Genomic DNA, 20,201 nt, shown 5'->3' with positions numbered 1-20,201 from the left:
TATACAGCCTCCTATTCAGATATGTGGGGGCCTTTCTTGGAAGGGTCGCATAACATTTAGTCGTTTTAGGATGTGTACGAATTGTATTGGTCCAAATAAGGCAATCTCGAGCCTGATTAGACCAATGAGGAAAGACATTTTGTTGAAAAGGCGGGGCTGGACAGCTACACGTGTCCGTGGAAGAAGTTGTCAACAAAGACGGGCTTACACGGTTATAGTACATGAATCGTCACTCATTACCATTTTATTTATTTATTATTATTAGTGTCCGCAACTAACATGCGTATAAAACGTCTAGAAAGGTATATTGAATCATAAAAAATTAACAATAGACAATTCTAATACTTGTCATTTCACATCTCAAAAACAAGTGAATTCTCAAATAATAGTGAAAAAAAAAATTTGAACTACACAACACGTTTTGGTGATGAACGCAGGTCATAATACCACAAATGCACATCAATACCAACCTAAACACTGACACATTGATGGGTCCAAACAAAGTGAACATTGGCAGAACTTCCATCAGTGACCAGAAACTCACAGGAGACTAAGTTACAGCAACAAACCAACTGTAAACCAAACAATTATAGCTAGATATCATTTAGAAAAACAAAAAACACTTATTTCAAAGATAAATGAGTATAAAAACAGTACCATAAACATCCAAACCCAAACAAATATATCCCTTCCATGCTTGAAATACTTAATCTAAGTGCTAGCATTGGGGTTTAAACTGAGTTTACAGCCTTTCACAACAAGTACATTTTCAAAACAAAACAAGTTTTGAAAGTTTATAGGTTACAAACTTGTGAAATCATCAAACCAACCCAGAATCAAGGTTTTCTGTCAGACTGACTAAAAATCACTTTTGAGCTCATCTTCTGCTAAACCTAGAAAAATGTGGTTGTGGGTAATATCCAAATTAAAGCCTAGTTCATGACTTTTGCCACCCCAAAAAATGAAATGGTAGCATTTAACAAACTTTATTTTTGTTTATGTAATCCTTTTTTCTACCTCTTTATAGAGTTGATAATCATTTGTCAAATGGTTAAGTCTACCTTATAATATTAATTATGATCATTATCATAGCCTGAACAAATAGTATAAAAATATTCTTTACACATTCAAACACAATTCTTGCAAAGGGTGTGCCTTGTAGGGATGTTTGGTTCCATTTGAAGCCCTATCACAAAAAAAGCTCAGATGGCAGAGTTCATATTTAGTCTCACAGAGACAACTCTGTAGACATAAATTCTCACCGCTTTCGAACTTGATCAGATTTAAATCACAGCGTTCTTCATAGCCTGGACAGCATTTGACAGCAAAAAGGCTAAAACCAATCTGTCTTTGAAACTAAATTTCTCCTCACATCTAAAGAAATCAATTTTTTTTTTTTTTTTTTTTTTTACATGGTGGAGTCTTGGAATGGTCCACTCAGATACCCCCCTGCAGCATGCACTGGTGCTTGATAGGAGACTGAGCCTTGACCAGAGCAGCCAGTCACGGGCGAGACCGTCAGGCCGCGGAAGAGAAGGTCCATGGAGGGCAGAAGAGGCTTCAGCAGACTAACAGGACAGAAGGCAGAGCCTCCATGGGGGGTAAAGTTCACCTTGTTGGGGTCAGGGCAGGAAGGCTTGATGACAGGCTCACCCTGACTGGGCGACCTAGCATTAACAGAGTGGGAGACGAGGAGAACAGTTAGCTATCCGGTCCAAAATGTATTTTTGGTTCTGTGAGTGTCCACACAGCATTAGTATTACTCACATTGCCTCTTCACACACGCACACTCTTTCACATCCCTCAGGAGGTTCCCTTTGGAAGGAGTAGGTCTTGTTGGGACGAGGGGAAGATGAGGACTGGAATATGGAGGGGTCCAGAACCACAAGAGCTGGTGTGGGAGAGGGGCACAAGGTCTCGCTGTCCACATGGTCTGCACAGAAAACACGGGAACATCCATGTGTTTTCCAGATCAGACTCACTGATGTAAATATATTGGCACAAAATGGTCCCTTCACTGACCTGACTCTCCCATGAGGCAGGGGGACTGGGATGGGGAGAGGAGACCCGGGTCCAGGGGGACGGGGGATGGGTCACTCTGAGAACCGCTGCTGTATCGTTGGGCAGGAACAGGGGCTCGGTGTCCATCTGGGACCTCCAGAATCTAAACAGAAGAAAAAGAAAAAACACGTCGGGGAAAGACGACAAGAGCCTAAGAACAACAACTACTTTACTTTCCGTGGGATGACTTAGAGGGGGCTGCAGTGGGAGGATACACCTGAAACTACGGCTAAGGTCATTGTGGTAGATGTGTGTTAGGTTTGAGTGAACCACTAAGTGGATCTAAGCTGTGCTCACCTTGTGTTGGTCCTCTGGGATCTCAGACACAAACACACCCTCCAGCTCCAGGTTAAGACCTTCCACGCTGCGCCGCAGTCGAGGAGCCAGTCTGCTCAGCGGCATCAGAGAGTGTGTCTGGGAAGTAAACAGTAAAAGTGCTTAGGCTCACACTTGAATGCAGGAAAGGGTGTATTAAAAGGCTGTGGTGTTTAACGAGAGCCAGTCTGTGTGTGTCTATATGTGCTAGACTGAGATAATATGTTTCCCTGTGCATTTCTGCAATAGCATGGCTATGGGTGATGAAGGCAGCTTGATGACACCAGCTCCTAAGAAAAGCTGAGCTGTTTATATATTACTGTTGCTAGCTCCTCCCTGTTCTGCCTTAGAGACTAGGCTCAAACAACTGCATGTTAGAGTCCTACCCTTCATAATGTCACGGGCAAGACACACCTTTTTTCACAATCACATAACTACAGCATGTTAAGACAAAAACCCATTTCTGCCGAAGTACACACATGTTCATACATTTCATGATTCTGGGATCACGTGGAAGGCTATTTGATTCTAGATTAGCAATACAGAAACATGCAGAATCATTTCTCAAAACTAACGTAAGATGTTATAAAAGCGGCCTAGCTGTCGTAAGCGTGCAGGCAGACGGCGGGCTATGGAGAGGGCTGTGTCTCTGGTACCTGGGTGAATCCTGGTACGGGGCCTCCAGGTATGGGGTGGTGAGGCCGCTCACTCCCTCCCGAGGGTGGAGCGTGTCGGGACCGCTTCTGCAGCTGGTGCCTGAGCGTGGCCACCTGAGGGGAGAACCAGCACAGAGAGAAGGTGTCAAGGCTTCAATGTAGACGGACAGAAAAAGTTCATGTTCATCGGCATGAGAGGCATTTTTATAAAAATGGAGGGCTAACTCGGACAACAGCCGAGGGAAAACGAAATCTGCCTAACGACGATGGGGTCGTCATGGCGTGTTTGAGTGACAGGGCAACTGTTCCGACTGCCATCCACTCTTGACACGAAGGATTTTACTGACCTCCCTCAAGTGTTCCGCACTGCCCCACGACGCGGAGCGCTTGTGCCCACCGATACTCCTCCTCCCCCGGGTCTCCTCTGCCCAGGAGCTGGGCGTCTATGGAGGGACGAGAAAAAAAGAGCGTATCACCAGTAGCCAGACTTGTCATCGAAAGGGGAATGCTAGTCAAGAAACAGACAGATAAAAGCTTTTTCCTCTTCAAAGCCGTGGGCGTGCTTAAACTAGGTGGACCCACACCGCTTGTTATTTCACAGTGGGGTTTAGTACTGACATTTGCACAGCAGCAGATCTTCTTTTCTCTAGTTTCAGAACAGAAGTGGTGCCCCACATCTGTCTCAAACACCTGCTATACCGTACACAGCTGTGTAGATGAGAGAGGGGGGTTAGGGGGGGGAAACAACTATTACTGAGCCTGACAACACTCCCTCAACAGAGAAGCCTGGTGCACACAAACACACGACACAAACCCAACAACCGCAGCACAGTGCGGCGGAACGCCAACTCGACAAACTGAAAACACGACACGTCACGCAGACGATAAGCCAGCTGTCGGCAGAGAGACGCCGTCTTCCTCGCAGCTTTCCGCGACTTCCTACGTTCGCATGCGACAGGAGAAGGGGCCACGCCGTTGCCGTGTTCCTACCGACATCTTGACACAAGCTCCTGCCGCTCTACCCACAGGCCTCGGGGCTGCTGGGGACAGACAGGAAGTGGCTGTTTGGTGGTTCATCAGACGGGCCCTGTGCCGAGTTGTTCCACCAGTTCACCTCGTCCACACACACTCTAGCTGCTTCACAGGCTTGGCATCCACACGATCCACCGGCTACTGGTCTCCTGGTACTCTGGGGGTCTCCGGCCTGAACTGGAGCAACACTCGCCTCACAACTCTCCGGTCAGACGCCTCTCGCCAAGCTCTGCTCAGATGTCATAATCCACTCAAGCAGGGAGCTAAATTTGTAAACAGAAACACTGACGCCATCCACTGCCCTATGTGATGGACCTCATGGTCAGGGAGCCTGGCTAAATAAGTCATAGAGGGAGACCAGTCAGTCACACACTGACGCTGGTGTAGTATTACAGCCCACTCCCCCTCCCCCACCCCCACCCCACAAAAAAGAAACAGGCAATCACGGGACACAAGCCTATAAAAAGATCTGTAAGAGGTGGCCAAATATTCTGAACATGTCTAATATTTCCTTAGCCGGTTCAGCCTGGGCTTTGACGGTTTAAACACACAGCGGTGCGAGTGTGTGTTTTACATGATGAGTCTGGAAGGCGCTGCGGAGAGGAGCCGGGGAAACTAGCGTGGAACTGCCCAAGAAGAGGAGACAGTTACATCATCTTAAGTAAAACAGAGAAAGTACACCGGGGGGGGGGTGAGGGGGGGGGTCTGTGTATTGAGCTCAGGGAGGGTCTTCTCCACACAATGGAGTGCAGGCGGGGGGGGGGTTTGTTCAGCTGAAACCGCGTCAGAACCGAAGATGCAGAGCGGTTATGTGAGCTGAGTCTGTGCTCTAAAGGGGGGTAGGTGCCGTAGAGAGGGGGGGGGGACAGGGTAGAGCAGAAAAAGTTGTAAAGAACAAAACAAGCCTTTCCAGTTGGCTGCCCTTTCTCTGACAGCTTCAAACTGTAACTGGCCCGACACCTGTGCAGGCGACCTCTGATACGCTCACTTGAAATCCTCAAAATAGACAAAGACAATCAGATTACACTGTATAGTACCTTTAGGCCACATTGATTTCAACATGAAACTATAAACAGTCTCTGGCTCAAGCTGTTGTAAACCACCAAAACACTTACTGCATGTATTCTCATGTCCAGAGTGTCACCGCATCAAGGTTTTACTTACTATGTTAACTTTACTGTGTCATAAATAAACTCACCTGTGTAGCTTTATCGTTAAAACAGGTGACGTCCATGCTCTCTGTCTCTTTGGGCCACTGGCCTTGAAGATAAGGACCCACAATGGCATCAAGGGAGAGCGTGCGTCGAATGGTTGGTTTTGGTGGCCCAGACTTGGTCCTGTCCACTGTGGAAGAACAAACGGAAGGTGAGATTATTAAAGGGGAGCGGGATCTGCCATGCTTAGTGTTATACTTCACTGACCCAGTGTAATAAAGATGGCATCATGTTCATCTTACAGTAACAATGCCTATGAAACAGATACAGATTATCCCATTCTTAACAGACATAAAACAAGGGATTACAAAATGGCCTCCATCCCCCCCCCCCCCATCCTTTTTCCTGTCAGCCTTCCTGTTAGGCCCTGATGAGAATGTAGGTTGTTTGAGGCGAGTGTGTTTAAACAACTCTTTGTAATCTATGTCAGGTGTGAGCCAAACCACAGGGTTTAGAGAAAAGCCACGCAAAGGCATTAAGCACAAAACTGGCAACAATTGCTCCTCTGCAGCGCACAGACCCTCCAGGTCACTCCTCCACAGATACCCCAGACCCTCCGGCCCACTTCCCAGGCATCCAGTATAAATAAACAGCACAAGCACTTGAGCAACACTGTTACAGAATGCTTTTAAGGGCACACAGGGAGGCTGCAGGGTTTTGACTGTGTATTATATCAGGACACGCAGGAACAAAAACACACCAAGCCCCTGATGCTTTGGCAGTGGTCAAAAATGGTAAAAAATGTCAAAGTGCATAGGGTTACCCTGGTGATCATGATGGACAAAAAGCTATGCAAAACCTCAAGTGCTTCTAATGCATCTTTAAGAGAATGATGACTGGAAACTGAGGATTGGAAACGATAAGGGGATGTTAGTAGCTCTCAAGAGAATGTGGACTAATGTCAAGATGATTCTTGCATGGTACAACTTGCCCAGATCTGCGCTTTATCTGTAAAGTAGCATACATATGTAGGCCAGTTCAGCCCACAATAAAAGTTCAAAAGTTATTTGAGGTCATCTTAGCTTGCAAATGTTTTTTTTCCCCTTCTTCAGAATCTCTGAGAGTATAAAAAAAGTTATATGCAATGTCTGATCAAAACATACTGATCTTTTGGAAAACATGAGCTAAATCAATTAATTTTACAAATAGTTTGTAGCCTACATAATTCCTGATTCCTGCATAGTCATAACAGGTTATAGGATTTTAAAATAACAATACAAGTTAAGTCCTGTGCTAAAAGATGATGACAAGAAAATATATTAATATTCTAGCACCCAATATATATTCTAGCGTTCTGGCTGCATAATTACCCGTCTTGACATCTTTGCAGTGCGGTTTATTGTGGAGTTGGAAGGGGACAGTGGCCCTCAGAGGTTGAAGACACGGAGGGTTTCCCCCCCGTATCGCACCACTTCTACACGACATCTCCAAAGTGCAAAAGCAGCAGACCTCACTTGACACTTTTTACCCTACGACTTGAGTATAGTTCTATACGGATACAGCAACCGCTCCTCCTTTTTAACTTCAATGGAAAACTTTAATATTTCATGCTTGAATTCGATGGCTATTCAACATCATGCCTCACGTCTCAGCTAGCCACAGCCAGCCAGCCTTTTGTGATGGCCATGATTTCCCCTCAACTTCTGTCGTCATCAAAGAAGTAAAATGTCTTATAGTAGCAGGTTAGGCACGTAGTTATTACCACACCATCCTACGAATCAACTCGTTTATTCAATATAAGTGGACTATTTGGCTTTTTAACTACTTATATAAACCCTAACACTACAAGCTGATCCTGCCTGCACCTCCGCTGATAACTGACAACACAAGTTCTCTCGTCTCGTGCACTTTCTACTTCCAAGGGGCGAGGAAAATGCAAAATAATGTAGCTGGTTGGATGCTGAAAAATACTACTGAGCATCTATTGGTTGTAGACTTTGTCTATCTGTTAAAGGCATGCCATACAAAGTTAAAAGTTTCCTCCCACTTTGTTAAAAGGCATAACAGCGTGCCGTGCGGCGTCCTCCATCCATCCACACACCACCCATCCCCCTTCCCTCCTTCCCATTTGGGCAAGTTTCGTTGTTTAACATGGTTTCAGTAAGACCAGTGGTGTGCTTTTCATAATTTCCCCTTGAGGTGGGAACTCTTTTGACACCTCCATGGTAACCTGGCTACCTTGAATGGCAACCAGCGTTCACTTGAGTTGAGTCGAGGTATTTTGATAACTAGCCTTTACGTCAAAGAAAAAAGGCACCAGGATGAAAAGTAATTCTCAATCACTGCCTGGTACCTGACCCACAGAAAACAGTGCAGTAGGAAGTTTGGGTCCAGCTTAAGGTTTGCGGCTATGGTTTGTAGGCGACAACGGCGTCCCCACGCGTTCAACGACATGTACTGCCTTGTACCAGGGACTGGAGAACAAAGTTTCACTCGATCACTACCAGCGGTCTTGATGATGTTTTGTACGGAAATTGTACCAGCTGTAAAATCTGGTTATTTTAACTACCACAGCCAAAACCAGTAAAAAGAGAGCCTTGATTGTACAGGGGCTTGTCGCGCACAAGCTGTTTTTGGACATAATTTGGACACATTTGAAAGTGACATCAAGAGAACACAAGATGTCTCCCAGTTTAAAATCATTCACTCACACTGTGATGGGCATAAACAAAAATGCTGTTTATTGCAACAAATAGCATTGGTCATTGAAAAAATAACAAAATAGATCAATTGAAAGAACAGAATAGTTGACTTATAAAATACGTCCAATAAACCAAATATCAAAGACATGGCGATAGGCATCAATAGCTTTTATTAACTGCTGCACAAATTTACACTAACTAAAGTTATACTGTCTGATTACTCCAAGCAGGTCTATGACATGCCTATTGGAGAGTGGGAAAACCTGGCAAATAAAGGGTCAATGATCAGTCATTCACATGCTTCAAACACACATCTACACTATTAGCAACACTCTCAATATCCCATCCCAACCACATTGTTTACCCAGATAGGACTGCTTTCTAATGCAAAGGGACGTCATTTATGGAAGTTAATCAGTGACATGTTTTGAATTTTAAAAGGCCTTGAATTCTTAATATTGACAGACGAGTTCAAAACCAACAAATTCGGTGGTGTTTAACACCACCGAATTTGTTAACACCACCGAATTTGTTGGTTTTGAACTCACCTCTTTAAAATTGAAATATGAATTAGAATTTTTTTTTCACATTGAAATGAATTCTTAGTTCAATTTTAATTTGCTTCCATAGTCATTCCAGCTCTGTGTAATTCTGACTTGCTCTGGGCAAAAGCATGACTTGCCCAGGGCAACACTGACACACAAACAGTACTATGAGGAGATTTATCAGTGTCAGAGAAACAGTTGGAGAATGAATTTAAATTGAATTGTTTTCCTGAAATGAAGTGGCATATATGTGATCAAAAGCACAGCAAGATCCTGCACAGGCCAAGACCAAGTCCAACTAGAAATGTATACATCAGAAGGGCTAGAACAGAGTGTGTGGGAAAAGGCAAGTGAATTACTGCATGGGCAAAAGTCACAGAAGTTATGCGTAGAGTTTATACTTGAGTACCTTATGCTTTTTGTTGTATCGTCACTTTAAATGTATCCATATAGAAATAAAGAAATAGGGATAGATTATTTCCCTCTATTGTTTGTGAATGAGAGGTGGCGGAGAAGTTGAGGAGGACAAGGATGGTTGCAGTGTTGTTCATCATGGCCGATGCAACATCACCAGGCAGACAGGCAGGAAGGGCTGGGGTTGGCTGTTGGGTTGCCACTCCTCGAAGCCTGGATGTGGCGCCCCCTAGCTGGGAGAAAGAGCAGGGCTGGGCTCAGTACTGATGTTGACCAGACATTCGCTTGACTTGAGGCTGGACAGGGACTTGCAACTAGGAAGGGAGGCCAGAGAACCACACAGACCAAGCATAGAGGGGGTGTAGTCCTTATCTGGAAAGAGAGAACAAACAGGATAACATTCTGTCCTTAAAACACGCTTTGATCAGCGACCAAAACCCAACATGGACAGGACCCAAACATGCCTTTACATGTGACATGTGGATACCTTTGGAGAGGTTTCCATCTGAACGTTTGCATATCAGTATCAAAAGGGTTAGTTTTGGTGAGAATGAGTCTGAATGTCTTCAGTTGTATACCTGCTGAAGACCAGGCAGCATCTCCATTCTCTCTGCCATCTGTTCTCTGGGACTCGGAGTTCAGGCTAACTTCAGCAGAAAGCAACTCCAGACTGTGGAAACTTCTTCTGAAAAAGTGAACCAGCATTATGGAATGCTGTTGTATTTGCACACCTGCACATGCATGTCAACCATACAGGCACACAGGTGGAACAGCCCAAAATGTGATCCGTGTGCTGCATGTCGTGGGAAGTTTTACCTGCGAAAGAGCTTGACGTCCCCCTGGTTGTTTGGGATTGAGGGCCACTGGTTGACCAGAGGGATGGACAGGTGTTTGGCCAGGTGAGAGGAATCACAGGGGATGAGGGCAGTGCTACAGGGAGAACACTAGATTTAAATAACTATCAGCAGAAAAAACTGGGATGAGAGGGAGAGAGAAGAATGACAGTTGCATATGTATTCTCATGTCAGACGGCTGAGCGGTTAGGGAATCGGGCTATTAATCAGAAGGTTGCCGGTTCGATTCAAGGCACGGTTCGTGCCAAATGACGTTGTGTCCTTGGGCAAGGCACTTCACCCTACTTGCCTCGGGGGGAATGTCCCTGTACTTACTGTAAGTCGCTCTGGATGAGAGCGTCTGCTAAATGACTAAATGTAATTTCCCAGTGCGTAAAAGAGCCCTGGGACATGAGGATCCAGTTTGGGCCGGTTTGGGCCAGTTTGTGTGCTCTTACAGCTGTGCCTGTAGCTCCAGAACGATGGCTTCCAGCTCCTTCTTCTCCTGGTGGCTCTGGACACTCTGCTCCCCCAGCGTGGAGCTCAGACGCTTGTTCTCACTTTCCACGTTCTTCAGCTGGGACTCTCTCAGACGCACCAGCTCCTCCAGGTAACCCTGGAAACGCAAAGACACGCACAGGCCCCGAGGTGGACGTTTAGGAGTGGAAACGGTGTGTGCCATATACACTGGCGTCTTGTGTTAGGGGTCAGATGGCTGAGCGGTTAGGGAATCGGGCTATTAATCAGAAGGTTGCCGGTTTGATTCCGTCCATTCTGTCAAATGACGTTGTGTCCTTGGGCAAGGCACTTCCCCCTACTTGCCTCGGGGGGAATGTCCCTGTACTTACTGTAAGTCGCTCTGGATAAGAGCGTCTGCTAAATGACAAAATGTAATGTAAATGGATTATCAGTGGAAATAAGGGTTATTCATTTGCATCAAATCCTTTTTAATCTGGCTTTTGATATTGAATGTTTTACAGTACATTGCTAGGAGCGACGTGTCGGAATCACCTTCTGGGCGTAGACTATCTTAAATCTCTGCTCCATCTTGCGACATTTGGTGCTCCAGCTTTCGTCGTCGGTTACCAAGGGGATGTAGGGGTGCTCGGGGACACTCTCGTCACTCGCACTGCTGTCCACGCTGCAGCGGTCTTCCTCGTCGCTCAGGTAGTCGTAGCTGCTCAACAGAGACACACAGGGATCGTACTAGAGCACACGTCCATGTCACTCTGTTTGCGCTCTTCTAAGCTCTCCACAAGTGTAGCGTTTGACCTCTGAGTGAACTTCAAGTAGGGTGTGTAGTCAATCACTGCAGGGGACTTCCCATCCAACGCTTCGCCTTTCAAACAAAAACTGTAGAGACACACACAGAGAGAGAGAGAGAGAGAGATCATTGTGCATGTTTGAAATGTTCTGTATCGACTCTGTAAGTTGTGTCCTATTCTGATGTGATCTGAGTGACGCCTCACCTGAAGTCTATAGCGCTGAGTCCGATAAGCATGCCTGTCAACACTGTGGCCTCTTCTCTCAGCATAATGGCACCGTCATCATAGAACCTCCTACAAAGCGTGCGTTCAAGCGTACAAAGTGTTCAGGTCCTGAGATGAGGTTGTGTTGTGTGAGGGCATGCTAATGGCTTGCTGAGCACGGTGTGGATGGAAGACATTGTCATGGTTGGTCCATACTGACCTGGTGGTCCGTGTGTCCCTCAGAGCTGTGGCAACATATTCAGACATTCTCTTCTCCATCAGTGCCACTCGGATCCATGCCCGCCCCTAGAAGGGTTCAGAGGAAGATGGCAGACAGATCAAGAATCAGAGAGTAACAGACAGAGGGATAAATACATACAGAGAAACAAAGAGAGAGTGCATGCTTTCGGAATCAGAGAACCCTTCTTCCCATGACCCCAAACACACACACAGACACAGAGTATACCACACACACACACACACACAGAGTATACCACACACACACACAAAGTATACCACACACAGTCCTTGCCTTTGCGCGTGAGGTGCTGATGTTCTCAATATTCTCAATACTGGCGATGCAGTTGTTCTGCACCTTGCTGCATGCCAACCGGATGTAGTCCCAGAAACTACGCTGTCCATCTGAGCTGAACCAGCTGCCCGGACCTGGACCCCAGTTTAGAAACACAAGAATGACTCACAACTCCTACCACAGCCCACACAGTGTCTGCAAACACTGTCAAACGACACTATGCAGTACACACAGATGGATATGAGTAATACAACAGTCTTGCTCAGCCAAGGAAATAATTTGCCAGTTTCATAAATCTACTGTACTGACCTTTAAGTGTCACTTTTCTTCCAGTTTTGTGGCGCACATTTATTATTTACAGAAATAGAGTAACTGCATGATGCTACCATAACCATCTGTGCATGTGTGATGGGTTTTTCCTGCCCTGTTACCTTTGAAGCGGTGGCTGAGAATGTGCTCCAAAATGGCCGCAAAGTTGACAAACTCCTCGGATGAGTCATCGATGGGCTCGGCTGTGTACTTTTCCAGTAGAGTCTTCACTGAAAATCTAAGAGAGAGGGACAACAACAACAAAAGCTTAGAAATGTAACATACAAAATATCTGCTATGAGGGGAATCTTGTCACGTCATGTGTACTGTAAATGTGCCTATCAGCTGTACAGCGGGACGGAGAACGGCCTAGTAGTTATAACAGTACAGTGTTGATATATTTTTATTTTTTATGGTGTAACCACACACACAGCAAAGACAAATGCACCTCTGTGTTTGAAACTCGCAAAACAATAGCTGGGAGGAGCTTGTTGGGAGCGACGCCATCAAAGCCCACTGAGGTCACCCCCCGATTGTCTTGTGTGCGGCACAATGCCCCCCTTCAGGTCCGAGGCGGCGTTGCCGTGACGACGGCACAATTAACCCCCTTGTGTCCCGAACCAGTGGCAGATGATACGGTCGTCGGCGTTGCAGCCTTTGTCCACTCTCTGAGCTTCCAGGTCACACTGGGTCTCGTCTGTCCCTCTGTCTGTACTTTCTAAGAGACCAGCTATAATCAAAGAACCCCCCCTCCCCCCCCCCCCTCCTTATAAATTGTGGTCTGATCTATTTAGGGCAGCCCCTGACACTGATTTCATCTGGCAGCATTTTGGCCTCGCAATCACACCCAACACACCATTAGGAGGCTGGAAGCAATGCTGTGTGCGAGTTAGGAGTCAGAGTCCAGGACTAGGGCTGCCCGCCTCCATGGGCAACACCAGCATCACGGAGGGCAAGACTGCCCTGGCCGTGGGCAGCACCTCCATAGCCAGGGGCAAGACTACCGTATCCTTGGGAAACTCCTCCATCTTCAGGGGAGTGACCACCACCTCCATGGGGGAATCCACCATCCAGAGAGAGAAGACTACTGTCGCTCTGGGCCGAGCTAGCTTCAGCCGAGGCACCACCACCACTTCCTTCCGCAAAGCATTAATGCCCAAGCGCAGAACCACCTAGATGGACAGGACGCCAGACACCAGGGCTAAGACTCCCAAACCAGCAAAGACATCAAAAAGAGAGTCTAGCGGTGAATGGAAAACCACCTTCCTGTCGAGCAAGACCACCTTCACTAAAGGCACATCCTTGGTTCTGAGAACTAAGTACGCCATCTCCTGGGGAAAATCATCGATCTCCTGGACCAGAACCACCATCACCTTGGGCAACACCAGTGTCACTATGGGCACAACCTCTGTCACACGCGGCGAAAACACCAGCTCTTTGAGCACGCTGACCTTCCGTCACGGGGCCAAGTCCGTGTCTGTGGTCAAAACCACCTTCACCAGGGGCAACCAAACTCAAAGGAACGTCTACTGGGATTTGAACCTGTGAATACTTGATACATACGATAACTAAGGGATATTTTTGTTGTCAATTGTAGCAGGTCAGTGGCTTAAAATCTTGTCGATAAAAATCAGTGTTGGTAATAAATGTGAAGCATTAAGTTTATGTTACAATTAAGCATTCCTTTGGTCTCTACATGACCCTAACTGAGTATGTTAAGATCCCAAAACTGTTCAAAGTGTTCATCGAACACAGAAAACTGCATTAAATCCCCATGTGGGGGACAGTGCTAAATGAGTTGCAGATCTAATAGGCTTGAAATCGGATGAGTAAGATTTCCTGGAGACACATTGAGAGCATTGTTCAGACGTGTGACTGATGAGATGTGGTTGGTGCTGTGTTGGCAGGGCGGGGAAGTGTGAAACAGCTGTGTGTGATGTATGTGAAAACACAAGAGAGTGTGTCCTTAGCTCTGGGAATACGTCACATATGTATGGCATATAGTTCCACATATATGATCACAAAATATCCATTTATTTTTACAATAGAAAACCAGCTTGTATGCTAGTGAAACGGATTTAAATTATGGGGGTTACATCCTTTACAATAATTATGCTATGTTTAGCAAGACAGTTATAATCTAGAGAAAGTTTATGTCAAGATTGACAGATGTAACATGGTGCTTATAAAGAATAACCTTAATTTAACGTGTTTGGCTTATTTGTTTTGTTCACAAATGGAACTTGTAATGATCGTAATGATCTGCTTGACAACGTTGTCTTAAAGTGGAAGACAACTATCCAGGAATTATTTTTAGAAAGTACTTGTGTGACAACCTTGAAGTTGAATCAGTACAATTTCATTGTGTCACAATTAGTTAAAGTCCGAACATCTATGAAACCAAATCCTTATATAATATCAAACAGAAGCCAGGAGACAGGAAGAGAGATGCTAAAGCCAGTGCATGAACATCATGCCAGGACACCCTGCCTTTATCATGGCTCACATTCTAATGATATGCCTGATATCAGTTCTAACAGTATCACACAGAGCCAATGCCTTACAATCAAGGGATATAGGGAACAATGCCTCGGAATATAGTGATGTCACCGCAGATTGTCCCCTGCTCAACAATGTCTCCTTCAGCCATCCTATGTCGTCGTGGCGATGGGACAATCAGTCCCCTGTCTGGGGCCCCCCGATAGGCTATAGCCTCCTACTTCAGCCTCTGTCCATTCACAGGGACACATGGGTGGTATGCGGCCTTCCAGAGCCCACGTCCACAAGCTCAACGAGGGCATTATGTGCCACGGGGGTAGCACCATCCACGCTTAGCATTCTGCTCTGGTCTGGGCTGCACATACTGTTACTATCACACCCAAGGCTTGGTGAGCAGGGTGTGCTGCATGAGTGTGCGATGCGTTGTGTCGAGTGAACCCCAAAATCCACCACCTCATCCGGGTCAGGTAGACAACCTTCTCCCCAATGGGCAACACCAGCATCACCGAAGGGAAGACTGCTCTCTCCCTGGGCAACACCAAGATCAAGAGGGACAAGACCAAGATTGCCATGGGCAACTCCTCCATCACCAGGGGCAAGAAAACCACCTCTCTAGGCGCCTCCACCATCACCAGCGGGAAGACCAAGATTGCCCTGGGCAGTGCCTCCTTCAGCAGGGGCACCACTACCACATCTTTCCGGAAAGCGTTCTTTCCAAAGCGCAAGACCCTCTAGATGACACGGGGTCTCAGTACTGGGTGGGGGGAACTGGCAGCAATATCTACAACATCAAAAGACAAAACTCTACTGTCACAGGGGAACTACGGACATCATTACAACATCTGCAAAGGGGTATCCAAATTGACTTCGAAAATATTGGATTATATTACTTTCGGACCTTTCATTTTTTTTTTATCCTGCAGGATTTACCACTGAAACAGGTCAGTAGTATCAGAATGATATCAGATAGTTGGCATTGTAACGTGTGTTCTACTATATCCATGACTTCAGATGATTCCTTGAGTCCAATGCTAAGTTAATTGTTTGCAACACACCCCCAAAATCAATTTGCATACTCAATTTAACTGTAAGGTCTGACTTAATTGATATTTGTGGTATTTGTGATGACCAAGCAAAAATTGCCAGTGTCATAAAAAAATTCTCAAATAGGTGTTCAGTTATTCTATTGACTAGGAGGTCTTGATGTGAAGGGGAGTTTAAGAGCGAGAATAGCTGGCATGCCTGAAATGCAAATGGCTGGAATACCACAGCAACATGCTCTTGGTACGATTTGACACTGAAAAACAACCACTGCCTTATAACAAGCATCTTTTGTGCCCCCTCTCACTCGCCTTGGACTCTGGCCAGGTCTCCTCTCAGCTCTCTTCAAATGTTCTCCTTGTTCTCTCCCCTCCCCCCCCCCCCCCCTCTACTGTACTTACCCACAATTCTGGTTTATTTGCCATAGCACTTACACTATCATAATACTTCTTTCATTTGTCAGCAATAATCCTTTGAGCCACCCTCTTCAACCTCTTCCTGATTTATCTCTCTTTCACTCTCTGTCTTCCCCTTCTCTCTTTAGTTTTGGCATAACCAGCAGGATCAGCTGACACAGGAGGACATCTCACTGGCCACAGCATAATAAGACACCGTCTGGGGTGTGAGAGACATGTCCTGGGCTGTGCAGCCTAGGCTTTCCCCTACTTCCCAATAAGGGGACAGGAGTTCAGCCAAGGAGAACCACTTAACTGTGCCCTGGACCTCCTAGGCGTACAGTTGTTTGTGTATTTGCTCTGATGCTGGGAATATCACACTTTTGGTCAAACAGACAAAATGCAAAATAGAATCAATAGGTCCTGGGGATTAATGTGTTTCTCTTCCTGAGTGTATGAGCGTCCAGGCTATGTGTTTTATGGTCAGTGCAAGTGCAACTAAAGGAGGGTGCGAGAAGACCCCTGAGGGCTGGGATGGGAAGAACTGAGAGTATCTGGAGGAATTGCATGATATGTGAAAGTCAAATGAAAATGAACCTGACAGGATTGGAGTCGCAAAACACAAGAGTCATCTTAAATTAATGCTGTGATTTTAAGCGTCTGATCTGGTTGGACCTGCTGTCATTGCAATGCCAATAAACCTTGCGATAAATACATAGGGCATAAGTCTAGAGTGACAGTACACTAGACTAGGGAAATGACGAGAGGTTTTTATGCTACTCAGTAAACATGCACAAAAAGCTATGGTGCAGCCACTTCTAAGTGAAGGAAGAAAGCCGGAAGGCTTAAACAAGCTACAGTAGAAGAGAAAATAAGTAAAAAGTGAAAAATCAATTTGTCTCATCTTATTCAACTTATGTTGTTTTTTTAGGTTCTACGGGTCTCCGCCATCAGGGTTCGTCCAGTCTGGGACCTTCACATGTGGACTCTTAGGGCACACTATTCACCCACAAAGGGATGACCTATCGCCTTGCGATTAGCTGGTTTTGCTTATGGCCTTTTCTATTAGATTTAGAGTAGAGTAGAATCAAATGGAATTGTCTGTAAACCCTTGTTGGAACACCTTCAGGACAATTTCAAGATCTGAAACCAGTATGACACTCTAGTCTTGCCATATTTTACATATAATGTTTACCATAGCAACAGCTCAAACATTGTTGAGGTAAGTAATCAAGTAGTGCATTAAGGAATTGAAAGAAGAGACCTTTCCAAGCTAGGTCACATATAAACCTTGCACATGCATAATAAATACCCATGATCTTTCCGATGCAGATGAGATTCCCCAGTGTAGCGTTATTGCTTTGCATGTTATGTCTCATCTGAAAATATTGTCACAGTACTGATGATGAAGACCCCAAACCACCAGCCACATCAATGGGTGTTAGATATAGCTAGATATATAGAGAGTTGTAGTATGACCAGTCCACAAGGGTGCCCTATGTGCCCCTTGAAAACCATGATGGCTTTTATTTCCTGTGACGTCACATGTATGACCCCTGATAATAAACAAGTTGCACATGTGCCCATGCTTACTATATGTGCCCAGGACCCCGAAAACTCAAAACAGGGCATGATTCTGTGTAATAATTATAACAAAAGAGATCCCACAAATGGATTTCATTCCACCTAATAAAAAGTGGACTGTTAATCTATATGTGTTGATGTACTGTATGTTACATGTATATGATATGATAGGGAGGGGAATAGTTATGCATGTTAAATTGAATATACACCCTTCCATCAGAATACTGTTAATGTTTTGGCTGTACTAACTGAACACTAATGTGGGCTTTGCAGGGCTTCTTGGCTAATGATCTGAAAGTAGCTGTGTATCTGTCTGTCAGTCAAACTAGCCTCCATATCATGGCCATGCACCTGGGCAGTCTAAGCCTGCTGATTTACACAAAGATGACAGCCACACCAGATTGCCAGCCTGATTCAATTCGCAAACAGCGGGCCTAAGGCCACAGTCAATATTTCCCTGTAGTGTGACTGAAGGTCATACCCTTTGTCTACTTGAACAGCCCCCCCAGAACATGAGCTGTCACTAGGAAATTGTCTGGCAAGACCACAGTGATCTAGAGCCTGAGTGCCATTTAGATTAATAATGCCATGTACTGTATGCTTTGGTGCTAAACAAGAGAGATAGGCAGATCTGACAACCACACAGATGTTTTCAAATAGTCAAACCTTGGGAGCAAAACCCTCAAAAGAATTTAATCTGACTTATTTGAAAGAAAAAAAAGTGAATGGAATGGTTTAATTAGCATTACTGATGACAAATTGTTTTCAATGTTCATTTTTAGTCTTGTGTCCACTGTACTCGTCTTTTAAGTGTCTTAGATTAAAATGTTCTTGACATGAACTGTCACTGAAAAGTGGCAACAAACGTCCATTGTGCTCTCGCTAATCTTTCTAAGACTCAGAAGTCTGTATTGTGACTTTTTCTTTCTTTTGAGGCATGTTCTATGTGATGTTGTATTTGTTCTGTTACACAACTGTTCTGTGTCACTAAAGGCAGGCAGAACCTCTGGCATAGAGGTAATAAAAGAAATCGCTTTGCATTCTGTCGTTTTCATTCATCTGTCAAATGTTTTAATGCCAATGCAACACATATTCACAGTCAGCATGGCCACATCCACTGTAATATAAAGCGCTGATGTTAATAATATTACACCAAAGATGACTGAGAGGTGACCATGTCTTCATCATTCAAAAAATGTTGACAACGCTACTAAACTGATGTAATTCCAGCCTGGAACAATGCCTCCTTCAAGCATTGGTTGGGTCTCATCATGACTTCTCAGGAGTGACAGTACACACTGTTCACAAACCCTCTAGGACATGACATTTACATTTACATTTAGTCATTTATCAGACGCTCTTATCCAGAGCGACTTACAGTAAGTACAGGGACATTCCCCCCCGAGGCAAGTAGGGTGAAATGCCTTGCCCAAGGACACAACGTCATTTTGCACAGCCAGGAATCGAACCGGTAACCTTCAGATTACGAGTCCGACTACCTAACCGCTCAGCCACCTGACTCCTGACATGACGCGGCATGGGGTGCCCAGAGATAACATATTCACATCGCTAACATACAATCTGCCAACCACAGACCCACACGTTTCTGAGGTAACAATCCTGGCTCTGTTTGTGACCTGTGGTCCATCTAAACAATAAACGCATAAGTGACTTAACTGCATTGTGCATCAGAACACAGAACAGGCAGCACCAAAATAACAAACAAAACAAAGATTTGCACACACAAAAAAAACATATTCCAATGCAATTCTATAGGAACGTTTTATATCATATATATTTCATACGTTCTTAGATTCAAGCCCTTCATTCTCACAATGTAAAATGATGTTGGGTATAATTGTCAATTCACAAAAATGAAGGCTATCATCATCAGTAACTGAGTATTCTCCAGAGCTTAGACCATGTCCTTGTCCTTAACAGGCCCTCGTCATCATTTGCCAGTCATGGGGAGCGATGCCTTTAAACCGCATCGGCCTACAATTCTTTCTCATAAGGCCATTGGGGGATATCTGAAGGTGAAAACCTTCAGGTTATAAAGCTATGGATGTCCTTTCATTTTACCATTTGTTATGGTTCACTTACAAAGATGGTTTACAAAATAACAGAATTGGATATAGAATATAATACATTGTATTAATGGGAAGACAAGGCAGAACATTTATGAAATTCAGATGTTAGCCTAATGAACACCATTCATGTTTTGGCTATTTGACATCCCACATTAGCAATAGGATGAGCCAATACATGGCGTGTGAATATCCACACTAAGTAGCCTACATACATATATCCGCATCGCTATACCTGCAAACAGTGATGAGATTTTTTCGTTCCACGCCGACGCTCCGAGTAGATGCCTTTTTCGATGTCAAACCCATAGCCATTGCTGTCTGTAAACAGCCGGACTCCATTCGTCGGCACGGAGCCTTCTGTTACCTTGCACCAGGACCCCTCCCTCCGCGCGGGACTATGCCATACAGATATTCCGCTGTCCTCCGCGGTAGGGATGCTGGAGAAGGTTATCGTAGGAGAGTGTCCAGCTACGTCGGCACGCTCACGATTCGATTCACGATTGACTTATTGCACACAACCCTATACTGAAAACATGTATGACTATAGTTGTTCTTCATGCAAAATAATTT

The 20,201-nt window shown here is 45.1% G+C and overlaps 2 protein-coding genes and 1 long non-coding RNA gene across 6 annotated transcripts; 1 reads left to right on the top strand and 2 right to left on the bottom strand.

Annotated features, from left to right (window-relative positions):
• Nucleotides 1-214: 214 nt before the first annotated feature.
• On the bottom strand, nt 215-7,125 carry fam117aa (family with sequence similarity 117 member Aa). Of its 3 annotated transcripts, none has more exons than XM_062486416.1 (8): nt 6,589-7,125; nt 5,263-5,408; nt 3,380-3,475; nt 3,033-3,146; nt 2,359-2,475; nt 2,023-2,164; nt 1,768-1,891; nt 215-1,667 (listed from the first exon to the last, which is right to left on the bottom strand). In XM_062486416.1, exons 1-8 carry the CDS (start codon nt 6,701-6,703, stop codon nt 1,409-1,411), a joined length of 1,113 nt encoding a protein of 370 aa, XP_062342400.1. In that variant the 5' UTR covers nt 6,704-7,125; the 3' UTR covers nt 215-1,408. The 3 variants fall into 3 exon arrangements, with proteins under 3 accessions (XP_062342400.1, XP_062342398.1, XP_062342401.1); XM_062486414.1 differs by having other exon boundaries at nt 1,768-1,933; nt 6,589-7,121; XM_062486417.1 differs by lacking the exons at nt 5,263-5,408; nt 6,589-7,125 and adding an exon at nt 4,023-4,417 and having other exon boundaries at nt 216-1,667; nt 1,768-1,933.
• Nucleotides 7,126-8,474: 1,349 nt separating this feature from the next.
• Nucleotides 8,475-20,169, bottom strand: rundc3aa (RUN domain containing 3Aa). Of its 2 annotated transcripts, none has more exons than XM_062486401.1 (11): nt 19,864-20,169; nt 12,145-12,260; nt 11,714-11,847; nt 11,402-11,487; nt 11,182-11,271; nt 10,985-11,065; nt 10,724-10,889; nt 10,171-10,328; nt 9,696-9,809; nt 9,458-9,561; nt 8,475-9,251 (listed from the first exon to the last, which is right to left on the bottom strand). In XM_062486401.1, exons 1-11 carry the CDS (start codon nt 19,968-19,970, stop codon nt 9,109-9,111), a joined length of 1,299 nt encoding a protein of 432 aa, XP_062342385.1. In that variant the 5' UTR covers nt 19,971-20,169; the 3' UTR covers nt 8,475-9,108. The 2 variants fall into 2 exon arrangements, with proteins under 2 accessions (XP_062342385.1, XP_062342384.1); XM_062486400.1 differs by having other exon boundaries at nt 8,476-9,251; nt 9,458-9,564.
• Nucleotides 15,271-18,581, top strand: LOC134041027 (uncharacterized). Its single transcript, XR_009932937.1, has 2 exons — nt 15,271-15,462; nt 16,889-18,581. It is a non-coding gene; the product is annotated as an uncharacterized LOC134041027 (long non-coding RNA).
• Nucleotides 20,170-20,201: the final 32 nt, after the last annotated feature.

Source organism: Osmerus eperlanus, chromosome 2 (genome assembly GCF_963692335.1).
Source record: "Osmerus eperlanus chromosome 2, fOsmEpe2.1, whole genome shotgun sequence".
Lineage (NCBI taxonomy): Eukaryota > Metazoa > Chordata > Actinopteri > Osmeriformes > Osmeridae > Osmerus > Osmerus eperlanus.
This window is presented reverse-complemented; position numbering and strand designations above follow the sequence as displayed.